Source organism: Panulirus ornatus, chromosome 13 (genome assembly GCF_036320965.1).
Source record: "Panulirus ornatus isolate Po-2019 chromosome 13, ASM3632096v1, whole genome shotgun sequence".
Classification (NCBI taxonomy): Eukaryota; Metazoa; Arthropoda; class Malacostraca; order Decapoda; family Palinuridae; genus Panulirus; species Panulirus ornatus.
Genome location: NC_092236.1, coordinates 60,519,122 through 60,541,525, shown reverse-complemented (window position 1 = coordinate 60,541,525; position 22,404 = coordinate 60,519,122). Strand labels below are relative to the sequence as shown.

General features: G+C 40.4%; 1 protein-coding gene across 5 annotated transcripts in view; it reads right to left on the bottom strand.

Annotated features, from left to right (window-relative positions):
• LOC139752961 (uncharacterized) overlaps positions 1–22,404 on the bottom strand; it is a 127,221-nt gene that overhangs the window by 18,901 nt on the left and 85,916 nt on the right. For 4 of the 5 annotated variants that reach the window (XM_071669088.1, XM_071669089.1, XM_071669091.1 and 1 more), the window contains exons 11-12: positions 14,305–14,454; positions 3,041–3,183 (exon numbers count right to left, since the gene is read on the bottom strand). In XM_071669088.1, the coding sequence (XP_071525189.1) occupies positions 3,041–3,183; positions 14,305–14,454 (293 nt within the window). The remainder of the gene's footprint in view (positions 1–3,040; positions 3,184–14,304; positions 14,455–22,404) is intronic. The other variant, XM_071669092.1, reaches the window with a different exon arrangement.

Below are 22,404 nucleotides of genomic sequence, written 5' to 3'. Positions count from 1 at the left end.
CAGAGGCATCACCACATAAGAGACAGTAATCACTCAAGAAAAGTCAGAAAAGAATTTTCTTGTTATTCCAGTCAGCTTTGTTGAGGTGTCAATATTTATGTTTAAAAGGGGCTTCTAGAGGGATAGGTGCCATTACAATTGATGCATTCATGAAAGCATGATCAGATGAACAAACTGGGGTGAGATTGTGTAGTTACAGCATGAAAGATGAGAGGTGAAAAACAGATTCAGAATATTAAGAGTGGTCACAGCAGTTAATTTGCTCTACATCATTGAGAAAAGAGAATATGAGGGCTTTAATCCACCCACCATCATAAGGAAGGAATGCAACCATTCCCTACACTGAACAATGAAATCCCCTGGGTAGAGGATCTTGGCTGAAGGGTGAGACTATGCCATGGCAATAGTTTAGATAGTCAAAAAAGATATAAAGATGAAAAATTTATATTATCAGGAAAGCAATAGGCTAAACAAAGGAAAAGTATAGTGGCTGGGAGACAGACCATGAGCCAGATAACATCAAAGTTTTGGAACTCAAGGTGCTTGAGGCATGCAACAGGAGTGCTGATGTTGGAATAAGCACAGACACCAACTATGAACCAGAATCGTAAGTGGAGATTATAGTTGGGTGTGAAAAACCCTTTATCCGCAATTATCACCGACAAACCTCTCTTTTCTCTTTCACTAACAACTAAACTTCATCCTACCATTCACTGCCATTTCTCAAATGTCCATGTCCTATCTTTTGCATATCACATACTTCACCTGCAAACATAAGCACTGCTTCCCTAAATAGTTTCCACTCCTCACTCACTTCCCTTGTTCTATTTACTCTTGCTATACACTATGCTTTACTCAATCTCTCTTTGAATCTGTGCATACAAACCTCTTCTCTGCATTTACTCACTCTCACTACCTTATTCCCACCTACATCATTTCCTCTCACTAAAGCCACAATTACATTCTTACTGGCCTTCACCAAGAAATGGATGCCCCTCTCCCATCCAAAAGTTCCTTACTTACATGCCTGTCAATCTGCATATAATTCAATAATGCTTAATGACTCCCAAACCTCTTGACCAAATACAGGTGCACATGCATCTTTATTAAAATCAGGCATTCCCAACCACCAGTCCTTTTTCTGTTAAAACTGATCACTGCTTTCATTCAAACCTGGTATCCACACTCCCAAGATATATCCTTAACTGCCAAATCTCCTGTCCTTGCATTCAAAGCTCCCACCACAAAGACTTGATCCTTGGCAAAAAAAAAATTACTCAAGCATTTGCTCGGCTTCTTTTCCCTCCAAAAGCCTTGCCTCTCTTCTTCACACCTTTCACTATCAAATGCATAAACATTAACAATTATCCATCTCTCAAAATCCACTTCCATCCTCACCCATATCATTCTAAAACTCACTTTCATATATTCTTTAACAGATTTCCAAAACTCTTCCTTTATTAATGCCACCCCCTCCTTTTCCTTCACCCTCACACTAACCTGAAACTTTTCCCCTCAAACATTCCCAAAGCATTCTTCCCCCTTTCCCTTGAAATTAGTTTCACTCAAGAGTCAGGACATCCAGTTCCTATCCCCAAACATATCTGCGATCAATCCTTTCCTCTCATCGTGGTTATGGCAAAACACATTCAGACATCATACCCTGAGAGTAGCATTCCTTACCTGGCTCCTTCTGTTCACTTTTGTAGAAAGTGGCAATACAAGAAGGTAAGAGTTTTCAGGCCCCCTGCTCTGGATCCCTCTAGCCACCTCACACAGCATCCAGCATATATGTGTTAGTTTTCTTACTTTCCTATTCATAGAGATAAAGGAATCTTGTGATCTGTGATACAAAATTGTGTGTCACATGTTGTTAAGTGTTATGCAAATGATAACTGGAGGTTTGTGTTTGTGGAGTGAGTACCAGCAACCCATATGCATATGAGGCAAAGCAAGACAGTGAACCAGGTCAGTATCCAAATTTTCTTTTTCCTTCTTTCATACTTGGCTGCTATTTCCCTTGCCAGGTGCAGAAAAGGAAAGGCTGTGTTCACTCACATCTGCTCTTTAGCTGTCATGTGTCATGCATCAAAACCACAGCTCCCTATCCAAAACCAGTCCCCACATACCTTTCCATGGTTCCTCCAGCCACTTCACAAGCCCTGGTTCAGTCCAATGATAACACATCAACCCCTATATATCATCATTCCTATTTGCTTTGTTCCATGCACGTCTTTCAGCCTCCTCCACGTTCAGGCCCCAATCACTCAAAATCTTTTTCACTCCATCCTTCCATCTCTAATTGGTCTCCCCATCTCCTTGTTCCCCTCCACTTCTCACACATAAATCCTCTTTGTCAACCTTTCCTCACACATTTTCTCAATATGTCCAATATGTTCAGCTCTCTCATCCACATTCTCTATATTACCACCCCTCTCTTTTACCCTTTTATTACTCAATTGAAATACATTTTGTCCACCAACATTTCATTTCCAACATATCCGTCCTACTCCACACATCCTCAGCTACAGCCCATGCCTTGCATCTATAAAACATTGCTGGGACCACTATACCTTCACACAAACCCATGTTCACCCTATCAGAAAACAATATCTCTTTCTACACATTCTCCAGTGCTCCCAGCACCTTTGTTCCCTCCCCAATCCTATGACTCACTCTCGCTTCCACAGTTCCATTTGCTGCTGTGTCCACTTCCTCAAATCTAAAACACTTCACTTCCCTATATTTTTCTCCATTCAGACTCACGCCCCAGCTAACCTGCTCCTTAACACTATCAAACCTAAAACCTTGCTTTTATTCACATTAACTCTCAACTTCCTCCTTTAACACACTTAGTAACTAACTTATGCAGCTTCTTACTTGAATCTACCATCAGTGCTGCATCATCAGCAAACAAAAATTGACTCATTTTCCAGGCCCTCTCATCCCTTATATAGTGCATACTCACCCCTGTCTCCAAGACTCTCAGACTGTAAACAAATACTAGTGATTAAAAAAGAACACATACAATATTACTCACAGTATTAGTTCCTTCAATCATTTCAGGTTGCTTTCCAAAGGAAAACTGCTTTTTGCCAGAATATATTTCATAGATACCCTTGCCATTAAACACAGCTATAAGAGGCTTATACTTCTTCACCTTAGAATGCAGAATCTCACCACCTGTAAAAGCATTATAATGTTTAACTATACTGTGTCAAAATACTTTAAACACATACTTGAAGAATATGATTTTTCTTTTTTTTTGAAATACACAGTTCTAATATTAATATGGTCCAGCTCCTGGCAAACAGAAGTTAACTGGATCATAAATATCTCTAAAAAATGTAGCTCTGAAAGCACCTGAAACCATGTCACTGCCCTCCCATCACATAATTAATTCGCCATGGTGTTTGCTTAGTGTACCTGACTTTAATTTCTCAAGGCCACTACTTGAATTGAGTATTATATGTTATCTCTTATATTATACTTGATTGCCATTTTCCAAAAGAAGGAACAGAGAAGTGGGTCAAGTGAGGATCTTCCCTCATAGGCTCAGTCATCTGTTCTTAATGCTACTTTGCTAATATATAGGGAAAATGATTTGGTAAACAGAGAAGAGGTAGTAAAAGCTTTGTGGAAGATGAAAGCCGACAAGGCAGCAGGTTTGGATGGTATTGCAGTGGAATTTATTAAAAAAGGGGGTGACTGTATTATTGACTGGTTGGTAAGGTTATTCAATGTATGTATGACTCATGGTGAGGTGCCTGAGGATTGGCGGAATGCGTGCATAGTGCCATTGTACAAAGGCAAAGGGGATAAGAGTGAGTGCTCAAATTACAGAGGTATAAGTTTGTTGAGTATTCCTGGTAAATTATAAGGGAGGGTATTGATTGAGAGGGTGAAGGCATGTACAGAGCATCAGATTGGGGAAGAGCAGTGTGGTTTCAGAAGTGGTAGAGGATGTGTGGATCAGGTGTTTGCTTTGAAGAATGTATGTGAGAAATACTTAGAAAAGCAAATGGATTTGTATGTAGCATTTATGGATCTGGAGAAGGCATATGATAGAGTTGATAGAGACGCTCTGTGGAAGGTATTAAGAATATATGGTGTGGGAGGCAAGTTGTTAGAAGCAGTGAAAAGTTTTTATCGAGGATGTAAGGCATGTGTACGTGTAGGAAGAGAGGAAAGTGATTGGTTCTCAGTGAATGTAGGTTTGCGGCAGGGGTGTGTGATGTCTCCATGGTTGTTTAATTTGTTTATGGATGGGGTTGTTAGGGAGGTGAATGCAAGAGTTTTGGAAAGAGGGGCAAGTATGAAGTCTGTTGTGGATGAGAGAGCTTGGGAAGTGAGTCAGTTGTTGTTCGCTGATGATACAGCGCTGGTGGCTGATTCATGTGAGAAACTGCAGAAGCTGGTGACTGAGTTTGGTAAAGTGTGTGAAAGAAGAAAGTTAAGAGTAAATGTGAATAAGAGCAAGGTTATTAGGTACAGTAGGGTTGAGGGTCAAGTCAATTGGGAGGTAAGTTTGAATGGAGAAAAACTGGAGGAAGTAAAGTGTTTTAGATATCTGGGAGTGGATCTGGCAGCAGATGGAACCATGGAAGTGGAAGTGGATCATAGGGTGGGGGAGGGGGCGAAAATCCTGGGAGCCTTGAAGAATGTGTGGAAGTCAAGAACATTATCTCGGAAAGCAAAAATGGGTATGTTTGAAGGAATAGTGGTTCCAACAATGTTGTATGGTTGCGAGGCATGGGCTTTGGATAGAGTTGTGCACAGGAGGATGGATGTGCTGGAAATGAGATGTTTGAGGACAATGTGTGGTGTGAGGTGGTTTGATCAAGTAAGCAACGTAAGGGTAAGAGAGATGTGTGGAAATAAAAAGAGCGTGGTTGAGAGAGCAGAAAAGGGTGTTATGAAATGGTTTGGGCACATGGAGAGAATGAGTGAGGAAAGACTGACCAAGAGGATATATGTGTCGGAGGTGGAGGGAACGAGGAGAAGTGGGAGACCAAATTGGTGGTGGAAAGATGGAGTGAAAAAGATTTTGAGTGATCGGGGCCTGAACATGCAGGAGGGTGAAAGGCGTGCAAGGAATAGAGTGAATTGGAACGATGTGGTATACCGGGGTCGATGTGCTGTCAATGCATTGAACTAGGGCATGTGAAGCATCTGGGGTAAACCATGGAAAGTCCTGTGGGGCCTGGATGTGGAAAGGGAGCTGTGGTTTCGGTGCATTATTACATGACAGCTAGAGACTGAGCGTGAACGAATGGGGCCTTCGTTGTTTTTTCCTAGCGCTACCTCGCACACATGAGGTGGGAAGGGGTTGTTATTTCATGTGTGGCGAGGTGGCGATGGGAATGAATAAAGGCAGATAGTATGAATTATGTACATGTGTATATATGTATATGTCTGTGTGTGTATATATATATATACGTTGAGATGTATAGGTATGTATATTTGCATGTGTGGACATGTATGTATATACATGTGTATGTGGGTGGGTTGGGCCATTCTTTCGCCTGTTACCTTGCGCTACCTCGGTAATGCGGGAGACAGCGACAAAGCAAAAGAAATAAATATACATATATATATATATATATATATATATATATATATATAGAGATGAAACAGACGAAAGAAATGGCCCAACCCACCCCCATACACATGTATATACATACACGTCCACACACGCAAATATACATACCTATACATCTCAATGTACACATATATATATACACACACAGACACATACTTATACACCCATGCACACAATTCACACTGCCTTTATTCATTCCCATCGCCACCTCGCCAAACATGGAATAACATCCCCTCCCCCCTCATGTGTGCGAGGTAGCGCTAGGAAAAGACAACAAAGGCCCCATTCGTTCACATCCGTCCCTAGCTGTCATGCAATAATACCCGAGACCACAGCTCCCTTTCCACATCCAGGCCCCACACAACTTTCCATGGTTTACCCCAGACGCTTCACATGCCCTGATTCAATCCACTGACAGCACGTCAACCCTGGTATACCACATCGATCCAATTCACTCTATTCCTTGCCTGCCTTTCACCCTCCTGCATGTTCAGGCCCCGATCACTCAAAATCTGTTTCACTCTATCTTTCCACCTCCAATTTGGTCTCCCACTTCTCCTCGTTCCCTCCACCTCCGACACATATATCCTCTTGGTCAATCTTTCCTCACTCATTCTCTCCATGTGCCCAAACCATTTCATAACACCCTCTTCTGCTCTCTCAACCACGCTCTTTTTATTTCCACACATCTCTCTTACCCTTACATTACTTACTCGATCAAACCACCTCACACCACACATTGTCCTCAAACATCTCATTTCCAGCACATCCACCCTCCTGCACACAACTCTATCCATAGCCCACGCCTCGCAACCATACAACATTGTTGGAACCACTATTCCTTCAAACATACCCATTTTTGCTTTCCGAGATAATGTTCTTGACTTCCACACATTCTTCAAGGCTCCCAGGATTTTTGCCCCCTCCCCCACCCTATGATTCACTTCCGCTTCCATGGTTCCATCCGCTGCCAGATCCACTCCCAGATATCTAAAACACTTTACTTCCTCCAGTTTTTCTCCATTCAAACTTACCTCCCAATTGACTTGACCCTCAACCCTACTGTACCTAATAACCTTGCTCTTATTCACATTTACTCTTAACTTTCTTCTTTCACACACTTTACCAAACTCAGTCACCAGCTTCTGCAGTTTCTCACATGATTCAGCCACCAGCGCTGTATCATCAGCGAACAACAACTGACTCACTTCCCAAGCTCTCTCATCCACAACAGACTTCATACTTGCCCCTCTTTCCAAAACTCTTGCATTCACCTCCCTAACAACCCCATCCATAAACAAATTAAACAACCATGGAGACATCACACACCCCTGCCACAAACCTACATTCACTGAGAACCAATCACTTTCCTCTCTTCCTACACGTACACATGCCTTACATCCTCGATAAAACTTTTCACTGCTTCTAACAACTTGCCTCCCACACCATATATTCTTAATACCTTCCACAGGGCATCTCTATCAACTCTATCATATGCCTTCTCTAGATCCATAAATGCTACATACAAATCCATTTGCTTTTCTAAGTATTTCTCACATACATTCTTCAAAGCAAACACCTGATCCACACATCCTCTACCACTTCTGAAACCACACTGCTCTTCCCCAATCTGATGCTCTGTACATGCCTTCACCCTCTCAATCAATACCCTCCCATATAATTTACCAGGAATACTCAACAAACTTATACCTCTGTAATTTGAGCACTCACTCTTATCCCCTTTGCCTTTGTACAATGGCACTATGCACGCATTCCGCCAATCCTCAGGCACCTCACCATGAGTCATACATACATTAAATAACCTTACCAACCAGTCAACAATACAGTCACCCCTTTTAATAAATTCCACTGCAATACCATCCAAACCCGCTGCCTTGCCAGCATTCATCTTCCGCAAAGCTTTTACTTTTACTAAATAAAAAGAGTGTGGTTGAAAGAGCGGAAGAGGGTGTTTTGAAATGGTTTGGTCACATGGAGAGAATGAGTGAGGAAAGATTGACAAAGAGGATATATGTGTCAGAGGTGGAGGGAACTAGAAGTGGGAGACCAAATTGGAGGTGGAAAGGTGGAGTGAAAAAGATTTTGAGTGATCGGGGCCTAAACATGCAGGAGGGTGAAAGGCGTGCAAGGAATAGAGTGAATTGGAACGATGTGGTATACCGGGGTCGACATGCTGTCAATGGATTGAACCAGGGCATGTGAAGCGTCTGGGGTAAATCATGGAAAGTTTTGTGGGGCATAGATGTGGAAAGGGAGCTGTAGTTTCGGTGCATTTTACATGACAGCTAGAGACTCAGTGTGAATGAATGTGGCCTTTGTTGTCTTTTCCTAGCGCTACCTCGCACACATGCGGGGGAAGGGGGTTGTCATTTCATGTGTGGCGGGGTGGTGATGGGAATGAATAAGGGCAGACAGTATGAATTATGTACGTGTGTATATATGTATATGTCTGTGTGTGTATATATATGCGTACGTTGAGATGTATAGATATGTATATGTGCGTGTGTGGACGTGTATGTATATATATGTGTATGTGGGTGGGAATGCTACCTTGCTAACACGGGAGACAGCGACAAAGTATAATAAATGAATAAATGTATGTGAGAAATACTTAGAAAAGCAAATGGATTTGTATGTAGCATTTATGGATCTGGAGAAGGTATATGATAGAGTTGATAGAGATGCTCTGTGGAAGGTATCAAGAATATAGGGTGTGGGGGGCATGTTGTTAGAAGCAGTGAAAAGTTTTTATTGAGGATGTAAGGCATGTGTATGAGTAGGAAGAAAGGAAAGTGATTGGTTCCAAGTGAATGTCGGTTTGCAGCAGGGGTGTGTGATATGTCCATGGTTGTTTGACTTATTTATGGATGGTGTTGTCAGGGAGGTGAATGCAAGAGTTTTGGAGAGAAGGGCAAGTATGCAGTCTGTTGTGGATGAGAGGGCTTGGAAAGTGAGTCAGTTGTTGTTCGCTGATGATACAGCGCTGGTGGCTGCTTCGGTTGTGAAACTGCAGAAGTTGGTTACTGAGTTTTTGGTAAAGTGTGTTTAAGAAGAAAGCTGAGAGTAAATGTGAATAAGAGCAAGGTTATTAGGTTCAGTAGGGATGAGGGACAAGTCAATTGGGAGGTAAGTTTGAATGAAGAAAAACTGGAGGAAGTGAAGTGTTTTAGATATCTAGAAGAGGATTTGGCAGTGGATTGAACCATGGAAGCGGAAGTGAGTTACAGTGTGGGGGAGGAGAATAAGGTTCTGGGAGCATTGAAGAATGTGAGGAAGGCGAGAATGTTACCTCGGAGAGCAAAAACAGGTATGTTTGAAGGAATAGTGGTTCCAACAATGTTATATGGTTGCATTCTCTCCATACAAACCATTTCAATATACCTTCTGCTCTCTCAACCACACCCTTTTATCACAACACATCTCTCTTACCCTTTCATTATTTACTAGATCAAATAACCTAACACCTCATACTGTCCTCAAACATTTCATTTCCAACACATCCACCCTCCTCTGCACAACCCTATCTACTGCTCATGCCTCACAATCATAATATTGTTGGAACTACTAATCCTTGAAACACCTATTTTTGCTCTGAGATAATGTTCTCTTTTTCCAAACATTATTCATCACTCCCAGAACCTTCACCCCTTCCCCCACCCTATGACTCACTTCCACTTTCATGGTTCCATTTGCTGCCAAATCCACTCTCAGATATCTAAAACACTTCACTTCCTCCAATTTTTCTCCATTCAAACTTACATCCCAGCCAACATGTCCCTTAACCCTGCTGTCCCAAATAACATTGCTTTTATTCACATTTGCTCTCAACTTTCTCCCTTCACAAACTTTTCCAAACTCAGCCACCAACTTCTGCAGTCTCCCTCTCAAATCAGGCACTAGTGCTGTACCACTGGCAAACAACAACTGACTCACTTATCCGACACTCTCATCCCCAACAGACTGCATACTCACCTCTTTCTCCAAAACTCTTACATTTACCTCCCTAACCACACCATCCATAAACAAATTAATCAGCCATGGTAACGTCACACCTCTCTGCAGCAGACTGACCTTCACTTGGAACCAATCACTCTCCTCCCTTCCTACTCATACGCATGCCTTACACCCTTGATAAACACTTCTCACTGCTTCAGGCAGCTTACCTCCCATACTAATATTATCAATACCTTCCACAAAGCATTTCTATCAACCCTATCATATGCCTCCCCCAGATCCATAAATGCCACATACAGATCAATCTGAAGCCACACGACCTCTCCCCAATCTGACGCTCTGTACATGCCGTCACCCTTCCAATCAACATCCTCCCATACAACTTTCCCATTATACTCAACACACTTATGCCTCTGTAGTTTGAAAACTCACCTTTATCCTCTCTGCCTTTGAATTATGGCATAATACATGCATTTTGCCAATCCTCAGGTATTTCACCATGATCCATACATATAATGAATATCCTACTCCCTTTAGTCACCTACGACAAGCAGGGAATACAGAGGCAGAATTCTTGCTCCTCTAACTCAGGGACTAAGTCTGAATGGAGAAAAATGGGAGGAAGTGAAATGTTTTAGGTATCTGGGAGTGGACTTAGCAGCAAATGGAGCTATGGAAGCAGAAGTGAGTCACAGGGTGGGGAGGGGTGAAGGTTCTGGGAGCGATGAAGAACATGTGGAAGGAGAGAACGTTATCCTGGAGGGCAAAAATGGGTATGTTTGAAGGAATAGTGGTTCCAACAATACTATACGGTTGCAAGGCATGGGCTATAGATAGGGTTGTACAGACGACAGTGAAATGTTTTGGAAATAAAATGTTTGAGGACAATATGTGGCGTGAGGTGGTTTGAGAAAGTAATGAAACGGTAAGAGAGATGTGTGGAAATAAAAAGAGTGTGGTTGAGAGAGCCGAAGAGGGTGTGTTGAAATGGTTTTAACATATGGAGAGAATGAGTTAGGAAAGACTGACAAAGAGGATACATGAGTCAGAGGTGGAGGGAACAAGGAGAGGCAGGAGACTGGGGCCTGAACATACAGGATGGTGAGAAGCCAGTGATGTATCTAGGGTATGGCAGGTAGGGCAGGTGCCCTGGGCACCACTTGAAGGGGGCACCACTCAACAGGTTTGTTTTTCGAAATATGCTACCCGATTGACATATTTAACGGTTTTGTTTTGTTAAATAAAAAAGAAACTCGCCAACTTTTCAACTATAGTAATATTTCATTACTATCAGTTGCATTACCACTTTTACATTACAATTTTGATCAAATAAGTCTTTAAGAGATTATATAAATTTAAGTTTGGCCTAACTCTTTAACAATTTATTATTACAGTGTATATATTTTCATATACATCCACTGTATGTACATTTTCAATCAAGCCAGGGGTGCTATTTCAGTGCTTGCCATAGGTGCTATTTCCCCTAGATAAGCCCTTGAATAGGTAGGGATATTTTTTAGCTCAAAATAATTTTTGTTTCAAAACTGGAAGATAAGATATTCAAACACTTCTATACTTGAAATAATCATGGAAAATACATCATAATGCTCTCGGTTAGCTCAAAATACTTTTTATTTCAAAACTGAAAGATAAGATAATTAAATACTTCTATACTTGAAATAATCATGGGAAATATATCATAATGCTCTCAGTTACCGACACATACTCATCAAATATGATGCAATGGAGCAGAAATATTTTAAAAGTGACCTCATTTAACAGCTTAATCAAGGGTCATTAATAGGACTAAATGTTTAACACCATTTCTGTATTCAGCATAAAAAATACATCTTATAATGAAATTCTAAAGGAAACATTTTTTCGTAGAAAAATACCAAAAATTGAAAGTAATAGTTCAGGGTATTTTTCAGCTCCAAAAACCTTTTGTTTCAAAACTGAAAGATGAGATATTCAAACACTTCTATACTTAAAATAATCATGGTTAATATATCATAATGCTCTCAATTACCGATACATACCCAGTATATAAGATGCAAAGGATCACAAAGATATTTCAAAAATATATTTTTTTATTTTCATTTTGCTTTGCCGCTGTCTCCCGCGTTTGAGAGGTAGCACAAGGAAACAGGCGAAAGAATGGCCCAACCCACCCACATACACATGTATATACATACACATCCACACAAGCAAATATACATACCTATACATCTCAATGTACACATATATATACACACACAGACATATACATATATACACATGTACATAATTCATACTCTCTACCTTTATTTATTCCCATCGCCACCCCGCCACACATGGCATAACAACCCCCTCCCCCCTCATGTGTGCGAGGTAGCGCTAGGAAAAGACAACAAAGGCCCCATTCGTTCACACTCAGTCTCTAGCTGTCATGTAATAATGCACCGAAACCACAGCTCCCTTTCCACATCAAGGCCCCACAGAACTTTCCATGGTTTACCCCAGACGCTTCACATGCCCTGGTTCAATCCATTGACAGCACGTTGACCCCGGTATACCACAATGTTCCAATTCACTCTATTACTTGCACGCCTTTCACCCTCCTGCATGTTTAGGCCCCGATCACTCAAAATCTTTTTCACTCCATCTTTCCACCTCCAATTTGGTCTCCCACTTCTCCTCGTTCCCTCCACCTCTGACACATATATCCTCTTTGTCAATCTTTCCTCACTCATTCTCTCCATGTGACCAAACCATTTCAAAACATCCTCTTCTGCTCTCTCAACCACACTCTTTTTATTTCCACACATCTCTCTTACCCTTACATTACTTACTCAATCAAATCACCTCACACCACATATTGTCCTCAAACACGTACTTTAAAAATAATTTTATTTAATACCTTAATTCAGTTTCATTAAGACAACTAAACATTATTTTAACACCATATTTGTATTCAACCTGAAAAATACTTCTTATAATAAGTTTTTAAAGGAAATCTATTTTTCTGAAAAAATACAGAAGATTGAAAGGTATTTTTTGGTCCAAAAAACTTTTTGTTTCAAAACTGAAAGATATTCAAACACATCTACTTTAAATAATCATGGAAAATATATTATAATCCTCTCAGTTACCGATACATACACAGTAAACATGATGCAGGCGAAAAAAAATCTTTAAATTACCTTCATTGAACAGCTGAATTAAATGTCATGAAGATGACTAAACGTTTTAACACCAGATTTGTATTCAGCATAAAAATACTTATAATGAGTTTTTTAGGGAAATTTATTTTTCTGAGAAAAATACCAAACATTGTAAGTTATATTTCAGGGTATTTTTTTTTGCTCATAAAACTTTGTTTCAAAATTGAAAAATAAGATATTCAAACACTTCTATACTTGAACTAATCATGGAAAATATATCATAATGCTCTCAGTTACCAATACATACTCAGTAAATATGATGTAAGAGTAAAAAATCTTTAAACTGACTTCATTTAACAGCTTAATCAAACATCATGAAGACGACTAAATGTCATTTTAATACCAGATTTGTATTCAGCATAGAAATGCTTCTATAATGAGTTTTTAAAAGAAAAACTGGGCCCCACAAACCTTTCCATGGTTTACCCCACATGCTTCACATGCCCTGGTTCAGTCCACTGAAAGCATGTTGATCCTAGTATAACACATCATTCCAATTCACTTGATCACATGTATGCCATTCACCCTCCAGCACGTTCTGGCCCATCACTCAAAATCTTTTTCACTCCATCCTTCTTTCTGTATCAAACCATGATATGTTGTATGTTCTAACAAATCCAGAAAACACCTTACAATTGCAGAAAATCTGAAAAATACTAAGAGGAGCTTGTGCCTCATATCTAACTAGGAGATGATTCAGACGACTCCAGGCAACCAAAGAGCTTCCATCTGATTTAAAATAGCCTTTGCTACTCCCTGAAATCCTCCAGCCCCGAAGAAATAAGGCCAGTTTTCCATTACACTTGTTTATATTTCATTTATATTTCTTTTATCCATGACTGTCAATTCCTGCATTAGTGAGGTAGTACCAGGAATACACGAAGAAAGATCATATCAGCTCAAATCCATTCTCTAGCTGTCAACTGTAATGCCCCAAAACCATAGCTCCCTGGGGTCATGGAGAAACAATTCTATCTCTGAATTTCCTGCATGTCGTAGAACGCTACTGATTCATGGGAGGTAAAAGCCAATCTGGGAGCAGCTCATCTTGACAGCATACAATCCTAAAGAAAAGTGAGTATCCTGAGGCTGAGAGTCAGTAGATTGATGAAAACATCTCTGATGCATTCACTGATTAGTTAATGGCAGGTCTACAATTAGAGGGCAACTACTGTCCCGTTGAAATAATCACAATAGGTGGGGAAAGCCAGTGTTCTCCACCAAACATACAGAGGTTTAGAAGGTTCTAAACTTGATATTCCTTGAAAAAACATCTCATGCTCATGGAAAAGAAATGCAAAATAGAAAAAAATACAGTCCTAGGAATATCATTTACAATTACAGAATGCCCACCAAGCAACAATGTGGTGCCACATTATATGAACACTGCAATGGAAAACAGACATCATCAGAAGGCAAGACAAATCTTTTATGCTTCTACTGGTGCTCCCAAGGATGTCTGAAAGAAAATAATCTCCAGCCACAATTTTATCTTTGAACAGTTAAAAAGTTTACATTACACACCTTTTTTAATCTCTTCTTTTGTGAGGTCAGATGAGCCTCGAGTGGTGCGGGCAACAATGTTGGTAAATCCAATGCCATACTGCAATAACCGAAAGTCATCATAAGCTGTGAAGGGTTCTGGGATGAGGCCTGACAAATACATGCATTTCCCTGAAAAAAAAAATAATCATATCTAACACAAAATCATCAGAAATATGGCTGCCTTCCAAATACTTGAAACACTCAAAATCAAAATGTGAATCAAATCTGTATTCAACTCAAAATGCAAAATGTAATTAAGAAATCAACATAAAAGTTACATATCAAAGCAATATAAACATAATAATCTCCATACAAACACTTCATACATATACTTTTTTCTGCTGTGGAAAACTCCAGTCACAGACTAAAGCCCAAATCAAGGCCGGGCCTTAATTGAAATATGGAGAGAATTATGAAATGGAAAAAGAAAGGACAAGGGAAAGTATCTGTGAATTCTGAAGGAAGTGAAAAACCTGTCTTTTAAAATTTGCCAAGTCATAGTTATTGGGAAAGTCATGAGAAGGTAAAGAGTTCCAAAGTTCTGACTTGTATGGAAAGAAGCACTTATCACAATGGCCCACCCTTTAATTACCAATGGCCACACACAAATCATGTGACACAGCAGGATGCTGAGTATTGCATGGTCTACCTAGTGATGAGGGCACACAAGCTGCCAGCTCTCAGGAGCAAAAACCAAAGAAATAACTAAAGAAGAGGGGAAAAAGAACCAACATTGCAGCATAGGGTAAGGGGGTCAAGTTTAGGGGTTAGCCTGGGACAGTTCAGAAGTCAGACCACTTTCAACTCTGTCAAGTAAGGATGCAGAGCTAGAATACCCCAGATGTAAGAACAGTATTCCTTACAAGGATGAATCAATCGTTTGTATAAACAGAGCAACTGTTCTAAAGAAAAGAAGTTTCGACATCTAAACAGGACACACAGTTTCTTAGAGACACACTTAGTTAATCTGATAATGTTAGGTTTCCAAGAAAGAGTGGATGTTACAGCAATAACAAGTACGTTCACTGAGTCAAGAGATGGCATTACAGAACTATCAAAAGAAAGATGAGAGATATGGGGAGTTTTAGATTGAGAGATGGGTAGAAACTGGGTCAACTGGGCTTTGGAGGCATTAAACTAGATTTTGTCTATCAAGAGACATCCTATCCACGTTTGACTTTATTGAGGAGGCTGCATCAAGACGAGATGCAGATTGAGAGAGAGAAGAGGGGGCAGAACTGAAGGATGTGGATGAATGCAGTGTTAAGTCATCAGCATATGAGTGCATCTGATTATTTTTGGAGAAGAAATGGTTAAAAAGAAGGAGGCACTGCTGTTGATGAAGAATAGGGGGCAGGCTGATCCATCAACAACCAAAGAGATAGACTGGCCAGGGGGGAAGTTAGATATGAAGGAGCAAAATGAGGGATAGAAGCCAAAAGAGGGGATCTTTGAGATGAAACCCCACTGCCACACCCTATCAGAAATTTTGGAATGATGAACATTAACCATAAACTCAAAATGTCATGCAAACTAACCAACTTCTTCATCAACAGTAATCCCACATGTAACACATAGTAGACTCACCATAGGATTTCAAGAGAGCCATTGACAACAAGCCCATGCACTTTGCCCATGGACCTGACACCTAAAACTCTGTCGTTACAAAGAATACAAAATATTTCTTGGATGAGCAATGAATATCCCCTAGAAAGAGAGTTTGGATTCTGGTATCAACCCAAGAATGAAACTGATCAATATCACCCTATTTCATAAAGATGAAAGCAAAGCAATCCCTCCAAAAAATACCAACCAACAGCACAGACATCACACAATAATAAAATCAGTGTTCAAAATAGAGCAATCTATTTAAGGGATAAAAATTTGACTCAGAGACTTACTGTGTCCCTGCACACATATAATCCAACAATATACGAATATGCATTATGGACAGCATGAAAAGAAAAATTAAGGGCAAAAAATAGCAGCTCACCTATTACTCTGATGAATTCAACTTCAAAATAATGCTTATCATAATAAAGCTGAATCATAATTTTCAATCTGATTGGCAATGAAGGTGATACTTTGCATCTTTGATCCTGTATCCTTCTTTGAACATTTCACTTGTGACATACTGTTACTTTCTGCATGATGCCTTGCTATCATCTGTCGCAACATCAAGGACTAAGTCACTGAAATAAAGTTCCAATTTCCCATCCCAGCTGGCAGCAATCTAATGATGGGGTAAATTTGATAAAATTTTGCCAAATAAATAAGTTCTGCTATCAGTAAAGCTAAGCCTAAATCTAAAGACTGCTCTAACAATCTTTAAAGTGCAACACATACTTTGTATGAATTAAAACTACAAAGCTTTGGAAACAAAACTGACAAATGCCATATAAATATTTACATGGGTAAAATATGACAGGACCCAACATAAGATAGCACATTTCCATGGGTCCCATGTTGATTTGGATGAGTCAAACCCCATGATTCTGAACCGTGATGAAAATATTTTGAGTCCCCAAATGTTAACTGACTGACATTATGGAACCTTGTTATAGTACCCTTAGGAGGAGAACCAAAGGGGAAGGTGTTTTCCAACTCCATCTGTGGCCTATAAAAGGTGAAGCACTAAAGGCTATGAAGCAACACTTAAGCCCACTAGTTATGCCAGGGAGTAAGAGGGATGAATGATTGAGGGTGATGGCTCTGAATGTTTATAGGATGACTAGTGAAAATCAAAGGGAGGAACATGAGGTGAAACCTAAAATCTATAGTTTGGATGTGTGGCAACTGGAGAAACCCATATCCATGGGTAGGATAAGGGGTATGGAGTGAAAATGGAAATGATGAATGCAAGTTGTGGGAGGGCATAATAGGAGGAGTGGTATGGACAGGAATGAATGAAAATCATCTGGGAAGAGGAAAGGAAGAAGGTGCAATTGTGCTATTAATGACATTATGGGAGGGCGTTACAGAACACAGATGGATCAAGAATAGCATGCTCCAAGAACTTTCGCCCCCTCCCTCACCTTGTGACTCACTTCCGCTTCCATGGCTCCATCCACTGCTAAATCCACTCCCATATATCTAAAACACTTCACTTCCTCCAGTTTTTCTCCATTCAAACTTACCTCACAATTGATTTGACCCTCAACCCTACTGTACCTAACAGCCTTGCTCTTATTCACATTTACTCTCAGCATTCTTCTTTCACACACTTTACCAAACTCAGTCACCTGCTTCTGCAGTTTCTCACATGAATCAGCCACCGGCACTGTATCATCAGCGAACAACAACTGACTCACTTCCCAAGCCCTCTCATCCACAACAGACTGCATACTTGCCCCTCTCTCTAAAATTCTAGCATTCACCTCCCTAACAACCCCATCCATAAACAAATTAAACAACCATGGAGATATCACACACCCCTGCCACAAACCGACATTCACTGAGAACCAATCACTTTCCTCTCTTCCTACACGTACACATGCCTTACATCCTCAATAAAACTTTTCACTGCTTCTAACAACTTGCCTCCCACACCATATACTCTTAACACCTTCCACAGAGCATCTCTATCAACTCTACCATATGCCTTCTCCAGATCCATAAATGCTACATACAAATCCATTTGTTTTCCAAATATTTCTCACATACATTCTTCAGAGCAAACACCTGATCCACACATCCTCTACCACTTCTGAAACCACACTACTCTTCTCCAGTCTGATGTTCTGTATATGCCTTCACCCTCTCAATCAATACCCTCACATTTAATTTCCCAGGAATGCTCAACATACTTATACCTCTGTAATTTGAGCACTCACCTTTATCCCCTTTGCCTTTGTATAATGGCAATATGCATGCATTCTGCCAATCCTCAGGCACTTCACCATGAGCCATACATATATTGAATATCCTCACCAACCAGTCAACAACAGTCACCTGCTTTTTTAATAAATTCCACTGCAATACCATCCAAACCTGCTGCCTTGTCAGCTTTCATCTTCTGCAAGGCTTTCACTACCTCTTCTCTGTTTACCAAATAATTCTCCCTGACCCTCTCACTTCACACACCACCTTGACCAAAACACCCTATATCTGCCACTCTATCATCTAACACATTCAACAAACCTTCAAAATACTCACTCCATCTCCTTCTCACATCACCACTACTTGTCATTACCTCCCCATTAGCCCTCTTTACCAATATTCCCATTTGTTCTCTTGTCTTACGCACTTTATTTACCTCCTCCAAAACATCTTTTTATTCTCCCTAAAATCTAATGATACTCTCTCATCCCAACTCTCATTTGCCTTCTTTTTCACCTCTTGCATCTTTCTCTTGACCTCCTGCCTCTTTCTTTTATACATCTCCCAGTCATTTGCACTAAACAGACATAATCATTGAAATAAAAAGATGAATATAAACTTTCAATTAACAGATCAAGAAAAGTTGGTGTAAATAGGGCTACTTCCTGTGACTCCTTAGTAAAAAGCTCAGTCCCCCAAGGAACAGCACTTGCATCTCACTGTTCCTCATTCCTATATCTAGAGACATGAGTCACAGTTTCATATTATCCTTTGCAGATGATATTGAATAAGTACAAAAAAAAATTTTGGGCAAAAAAGAGAGGCACTACAAACTAATGTAACCAAAGTCTTCCAATAAGCAACCAAAAACAGCATGGTTTTCAATGGGGATCAGTTCCAATTCCTCTGCTATGAGGAAATGAAAGAAATTTAGAGCATTGCAAAATACAAAATGGAAAAAGACACAGTCATACAGTTATCATGACTGAACACAGTGAAAATCCTCAGAGTAATGATATAAGCTGACCTTCCCTTCAGCAAATAACACATGGCAACAGTTATCTTTCAAAAAAAATGGTGGGATGGACTTTGCACACCTCCATGAAAATAAAGTAAAAACCAATGATGAAACTCTTCAGGGCACTAACACTTACAGGAAGAGAATACTGCTGTATCCTAACAATACCTTAAAAGAGAAGCAACACTGCCAAGTTTCGCAGTCTGTACAGAAATGGTATAGGAACTGAACAAATAGGAATGACCAAAATTACTGAGGCTGTATTTTGCAGGTGTAGAGGAATACAAAATTATCTTTTATTTTCATACCGGATCACCGTTTCCAATGTTATTTAGGTAGCACCAGGAATAGATGAAGAGAGGCAGCAATGCACCAAAACCACACCCACCTATCCACAAACAGGCCCCTCAGAGTTTTCCAAGGTTCCCCTTAGCTACTTCACATGCCCTGGTTCAGCTCACTGACAGAACATTGACCCCTATACATCACATCATTCCAATTCACTCTATCCAGCATGTGCCTTTCATCCTCCTGCATGTTAAGGCCCCTGTCACTCAAAATCTTTTTCCTCCATCCTTCTTTGTCTAATTTGGTCTCCTTCTTATTCCCTCTACTTCTGACACATATATCCTCTTTGTCAATCTCTCCCCACTCTTTCTCTCCATGAGTCCAGACAATTTCAGCACATCCTCTTCAGCTCTATCAACCACATCTTTTTATTACCACACCTTTCTCTTATCTTTTTATTACTTACTTGATCAAACCACCACACAGCACATATTTTCCTCAAACATTTAGTTTTCATCACTTCCAACCTCCTCTGCATATCCTCATCAATACAGCCCATGCCTCACATCCATACAGCACTGTTGGGACTACTATACCTTTAAACAAACTCAATTTTGCCCTCCCAAACAATGGCCTCCCTTTCCACACATTTTTAATACTCATAAAACCTTCACCCCCTTACACACCCTATGACACCTTGCTAATGTTCACATTCACTCTCAACTTTCTCCTTTCACACATCCCCAAACTTAACTTTGGTCACAAAGTGGAGAGAGAGAGAGAGAGAGAGAGAGAGAGAGAGAGAGAGAGAGAGAGAGAGAGAGAGAGAGAGAGAGAGAGGAGAGAGAGGAGAGAGAGGGGAGAGAGAGGGGAGAGAGAGGAGAGAGAGAGGAGAGAGAGAGGAGAGAGAGGAGAGAGAGGAGAGAGAGAGAGAGAGAGAGAGAGAGAGAGAGAGAGAGAGAGAGAGAGAGAGAGAGAGAGAGAGAGAGAGAGAGAGAGAGAGACTGACTTTGAACATCCAAGGCCTAAGACTATTCTACATATTGCATAAGCCAGCACAAACTATTGAATATACAGTGGACAAAACTTAATTCTTAAATGCTAGGAGACTTTATACAAGCACTAGTTTTTTCAAACTCATAAGAAAGAGTGGTGCATGACAGGACCAGGAATTTAAGCTGCTAATGTAAAAAAAAAAAAAAACAAGTGAGTGGGCTTCATGTGCAAGGAGCATGCAAGAGATTGGTTTATGTATAAAAGTAAGTGAGCAGGAAGTTAAAAAGTGCATGGGTTGAAAAGAGGGCAAATGAGGTATGGGATGAGAGAGTATTGGCACTCTTCAGGATAAAAATGAGTTTTGGAAGGAAGTGAATTATTTGAGGAGAACCAGGGAAAAAGTTGAAACATCTGTAAGGGAAACATATGGGGAAGTTATAGCAGGACGCAAAGATCTGAAGACTAGAGGTAGTGAATGTTTTGAGGAACTGCTGAATGTGTCAGAAGATACTGCAGCATATGTGGGGTGTTTGGAATGAGGAGTTATGCAAAGCAAGAAAGCCATGGTAAATGGTTTGGTGAAAAGAGGCAGTGATAATAAGATGAAGTGTGGCAAAGCAGTTGGAGTGGATGGAACTGCAGTTGAGATTCTCAAGAAAGCAATGGATAGCACTGCTGTCTGGTTAGTCAGGATTTTCAGTGTAAGTATAGCTCAGGGTAAGGCATTTGAAGACTGGAAGAATGCCTGTATACTGTAATGCAATCATGTAAGGCAAGGGGAACAAGTATGAATGTTTAAATCACAAAGGTATATAAGTTTAGTGAACAGTGAATATACCTGATAAGGTGCAATGAAGAGTGGTAACTGACATGGAAGTAGCTCCAAGAGTGATAGAGGATGTGTAGAACAGGTGTTTGCTTTGACAAATGTTTGAGAAACACAAAGAGAAACAGAAGGATATGTATGTGACATATGGATAAAGCATATAAGATTGATAATGATGCTTTGTGGAAGATGTTACAAATATATGGTGTGGGAGGAAAGTAATTTGAAGTAGTGAGGAGTATCAATCAGAAGAGTACATGTGTCCAGGTGAGAAAAGGGGAAGGTAAGTGATTTCAGGTAAATGTAAGTCTGAGGCAGGGATGCATAATGTCACCACGGCTTTGTAACCTGTCTATGGACAGACTGGTGAGGGAGGTGAATGTAAGGATTTCAGATGGAGGGAAAGGTCTGCAATCTGATGAGGGTGGGAGGGCCTAAAAGTTGTCTTTTGCAGTCTGCTGATGACATATCTCTGATGGCAGGTTTGAGTGCAAAAACTGCAGAAAATGGTGTCTGATCCTGGGAGAGTGTGAGGAAGGAGAAAGCAGAAAGCTATTATGAATAAGAGCAAAGTCATTAAGTTCAGCAGGGTAAGGAAACAGGTCTGTTGGAATGTGAGTTTGAATGAACAGAACATGGAGAAAGAGAGGTGTGTAGATGTCTTAAAGTGGTCATAACAGCAAGTGGCACCATGGGGGCTGAAGTAAGCCATAAAGTGGGTCATGGGGCTAAGGCACTGGGCATAGTAAAGAGTATGTGGAAAGAGAGGATCTCTGTCTGTGACAGCAAACATGGGAATATTTGATTCTACAGTAGTCATTACAGTGCTGTATGGGTTCAAAGCATAGGCCCTAGATACAAAAGTGTGGCAGAGAGTAGATGCTTTGGAAATGAGATGTTTGAGGGCAATATGTGGTGCTAGGGGGATTGACTGAATAAAGAATGACAGGATCAGAGAGAGCTGTGGTAATAAGAGGAGTATGGACAGAGCTGAAGAGGGTATGCAAAAATGGTTTAGACATATGGATAGGATGAATGAGGAGAGAGCAATACAAAGGAGAGTCACTGGGTCACTTGATGGAATAATAAAGGGTAGAGGCAAAGCGAAGAAAGGATTAAGGGATAGCACAGT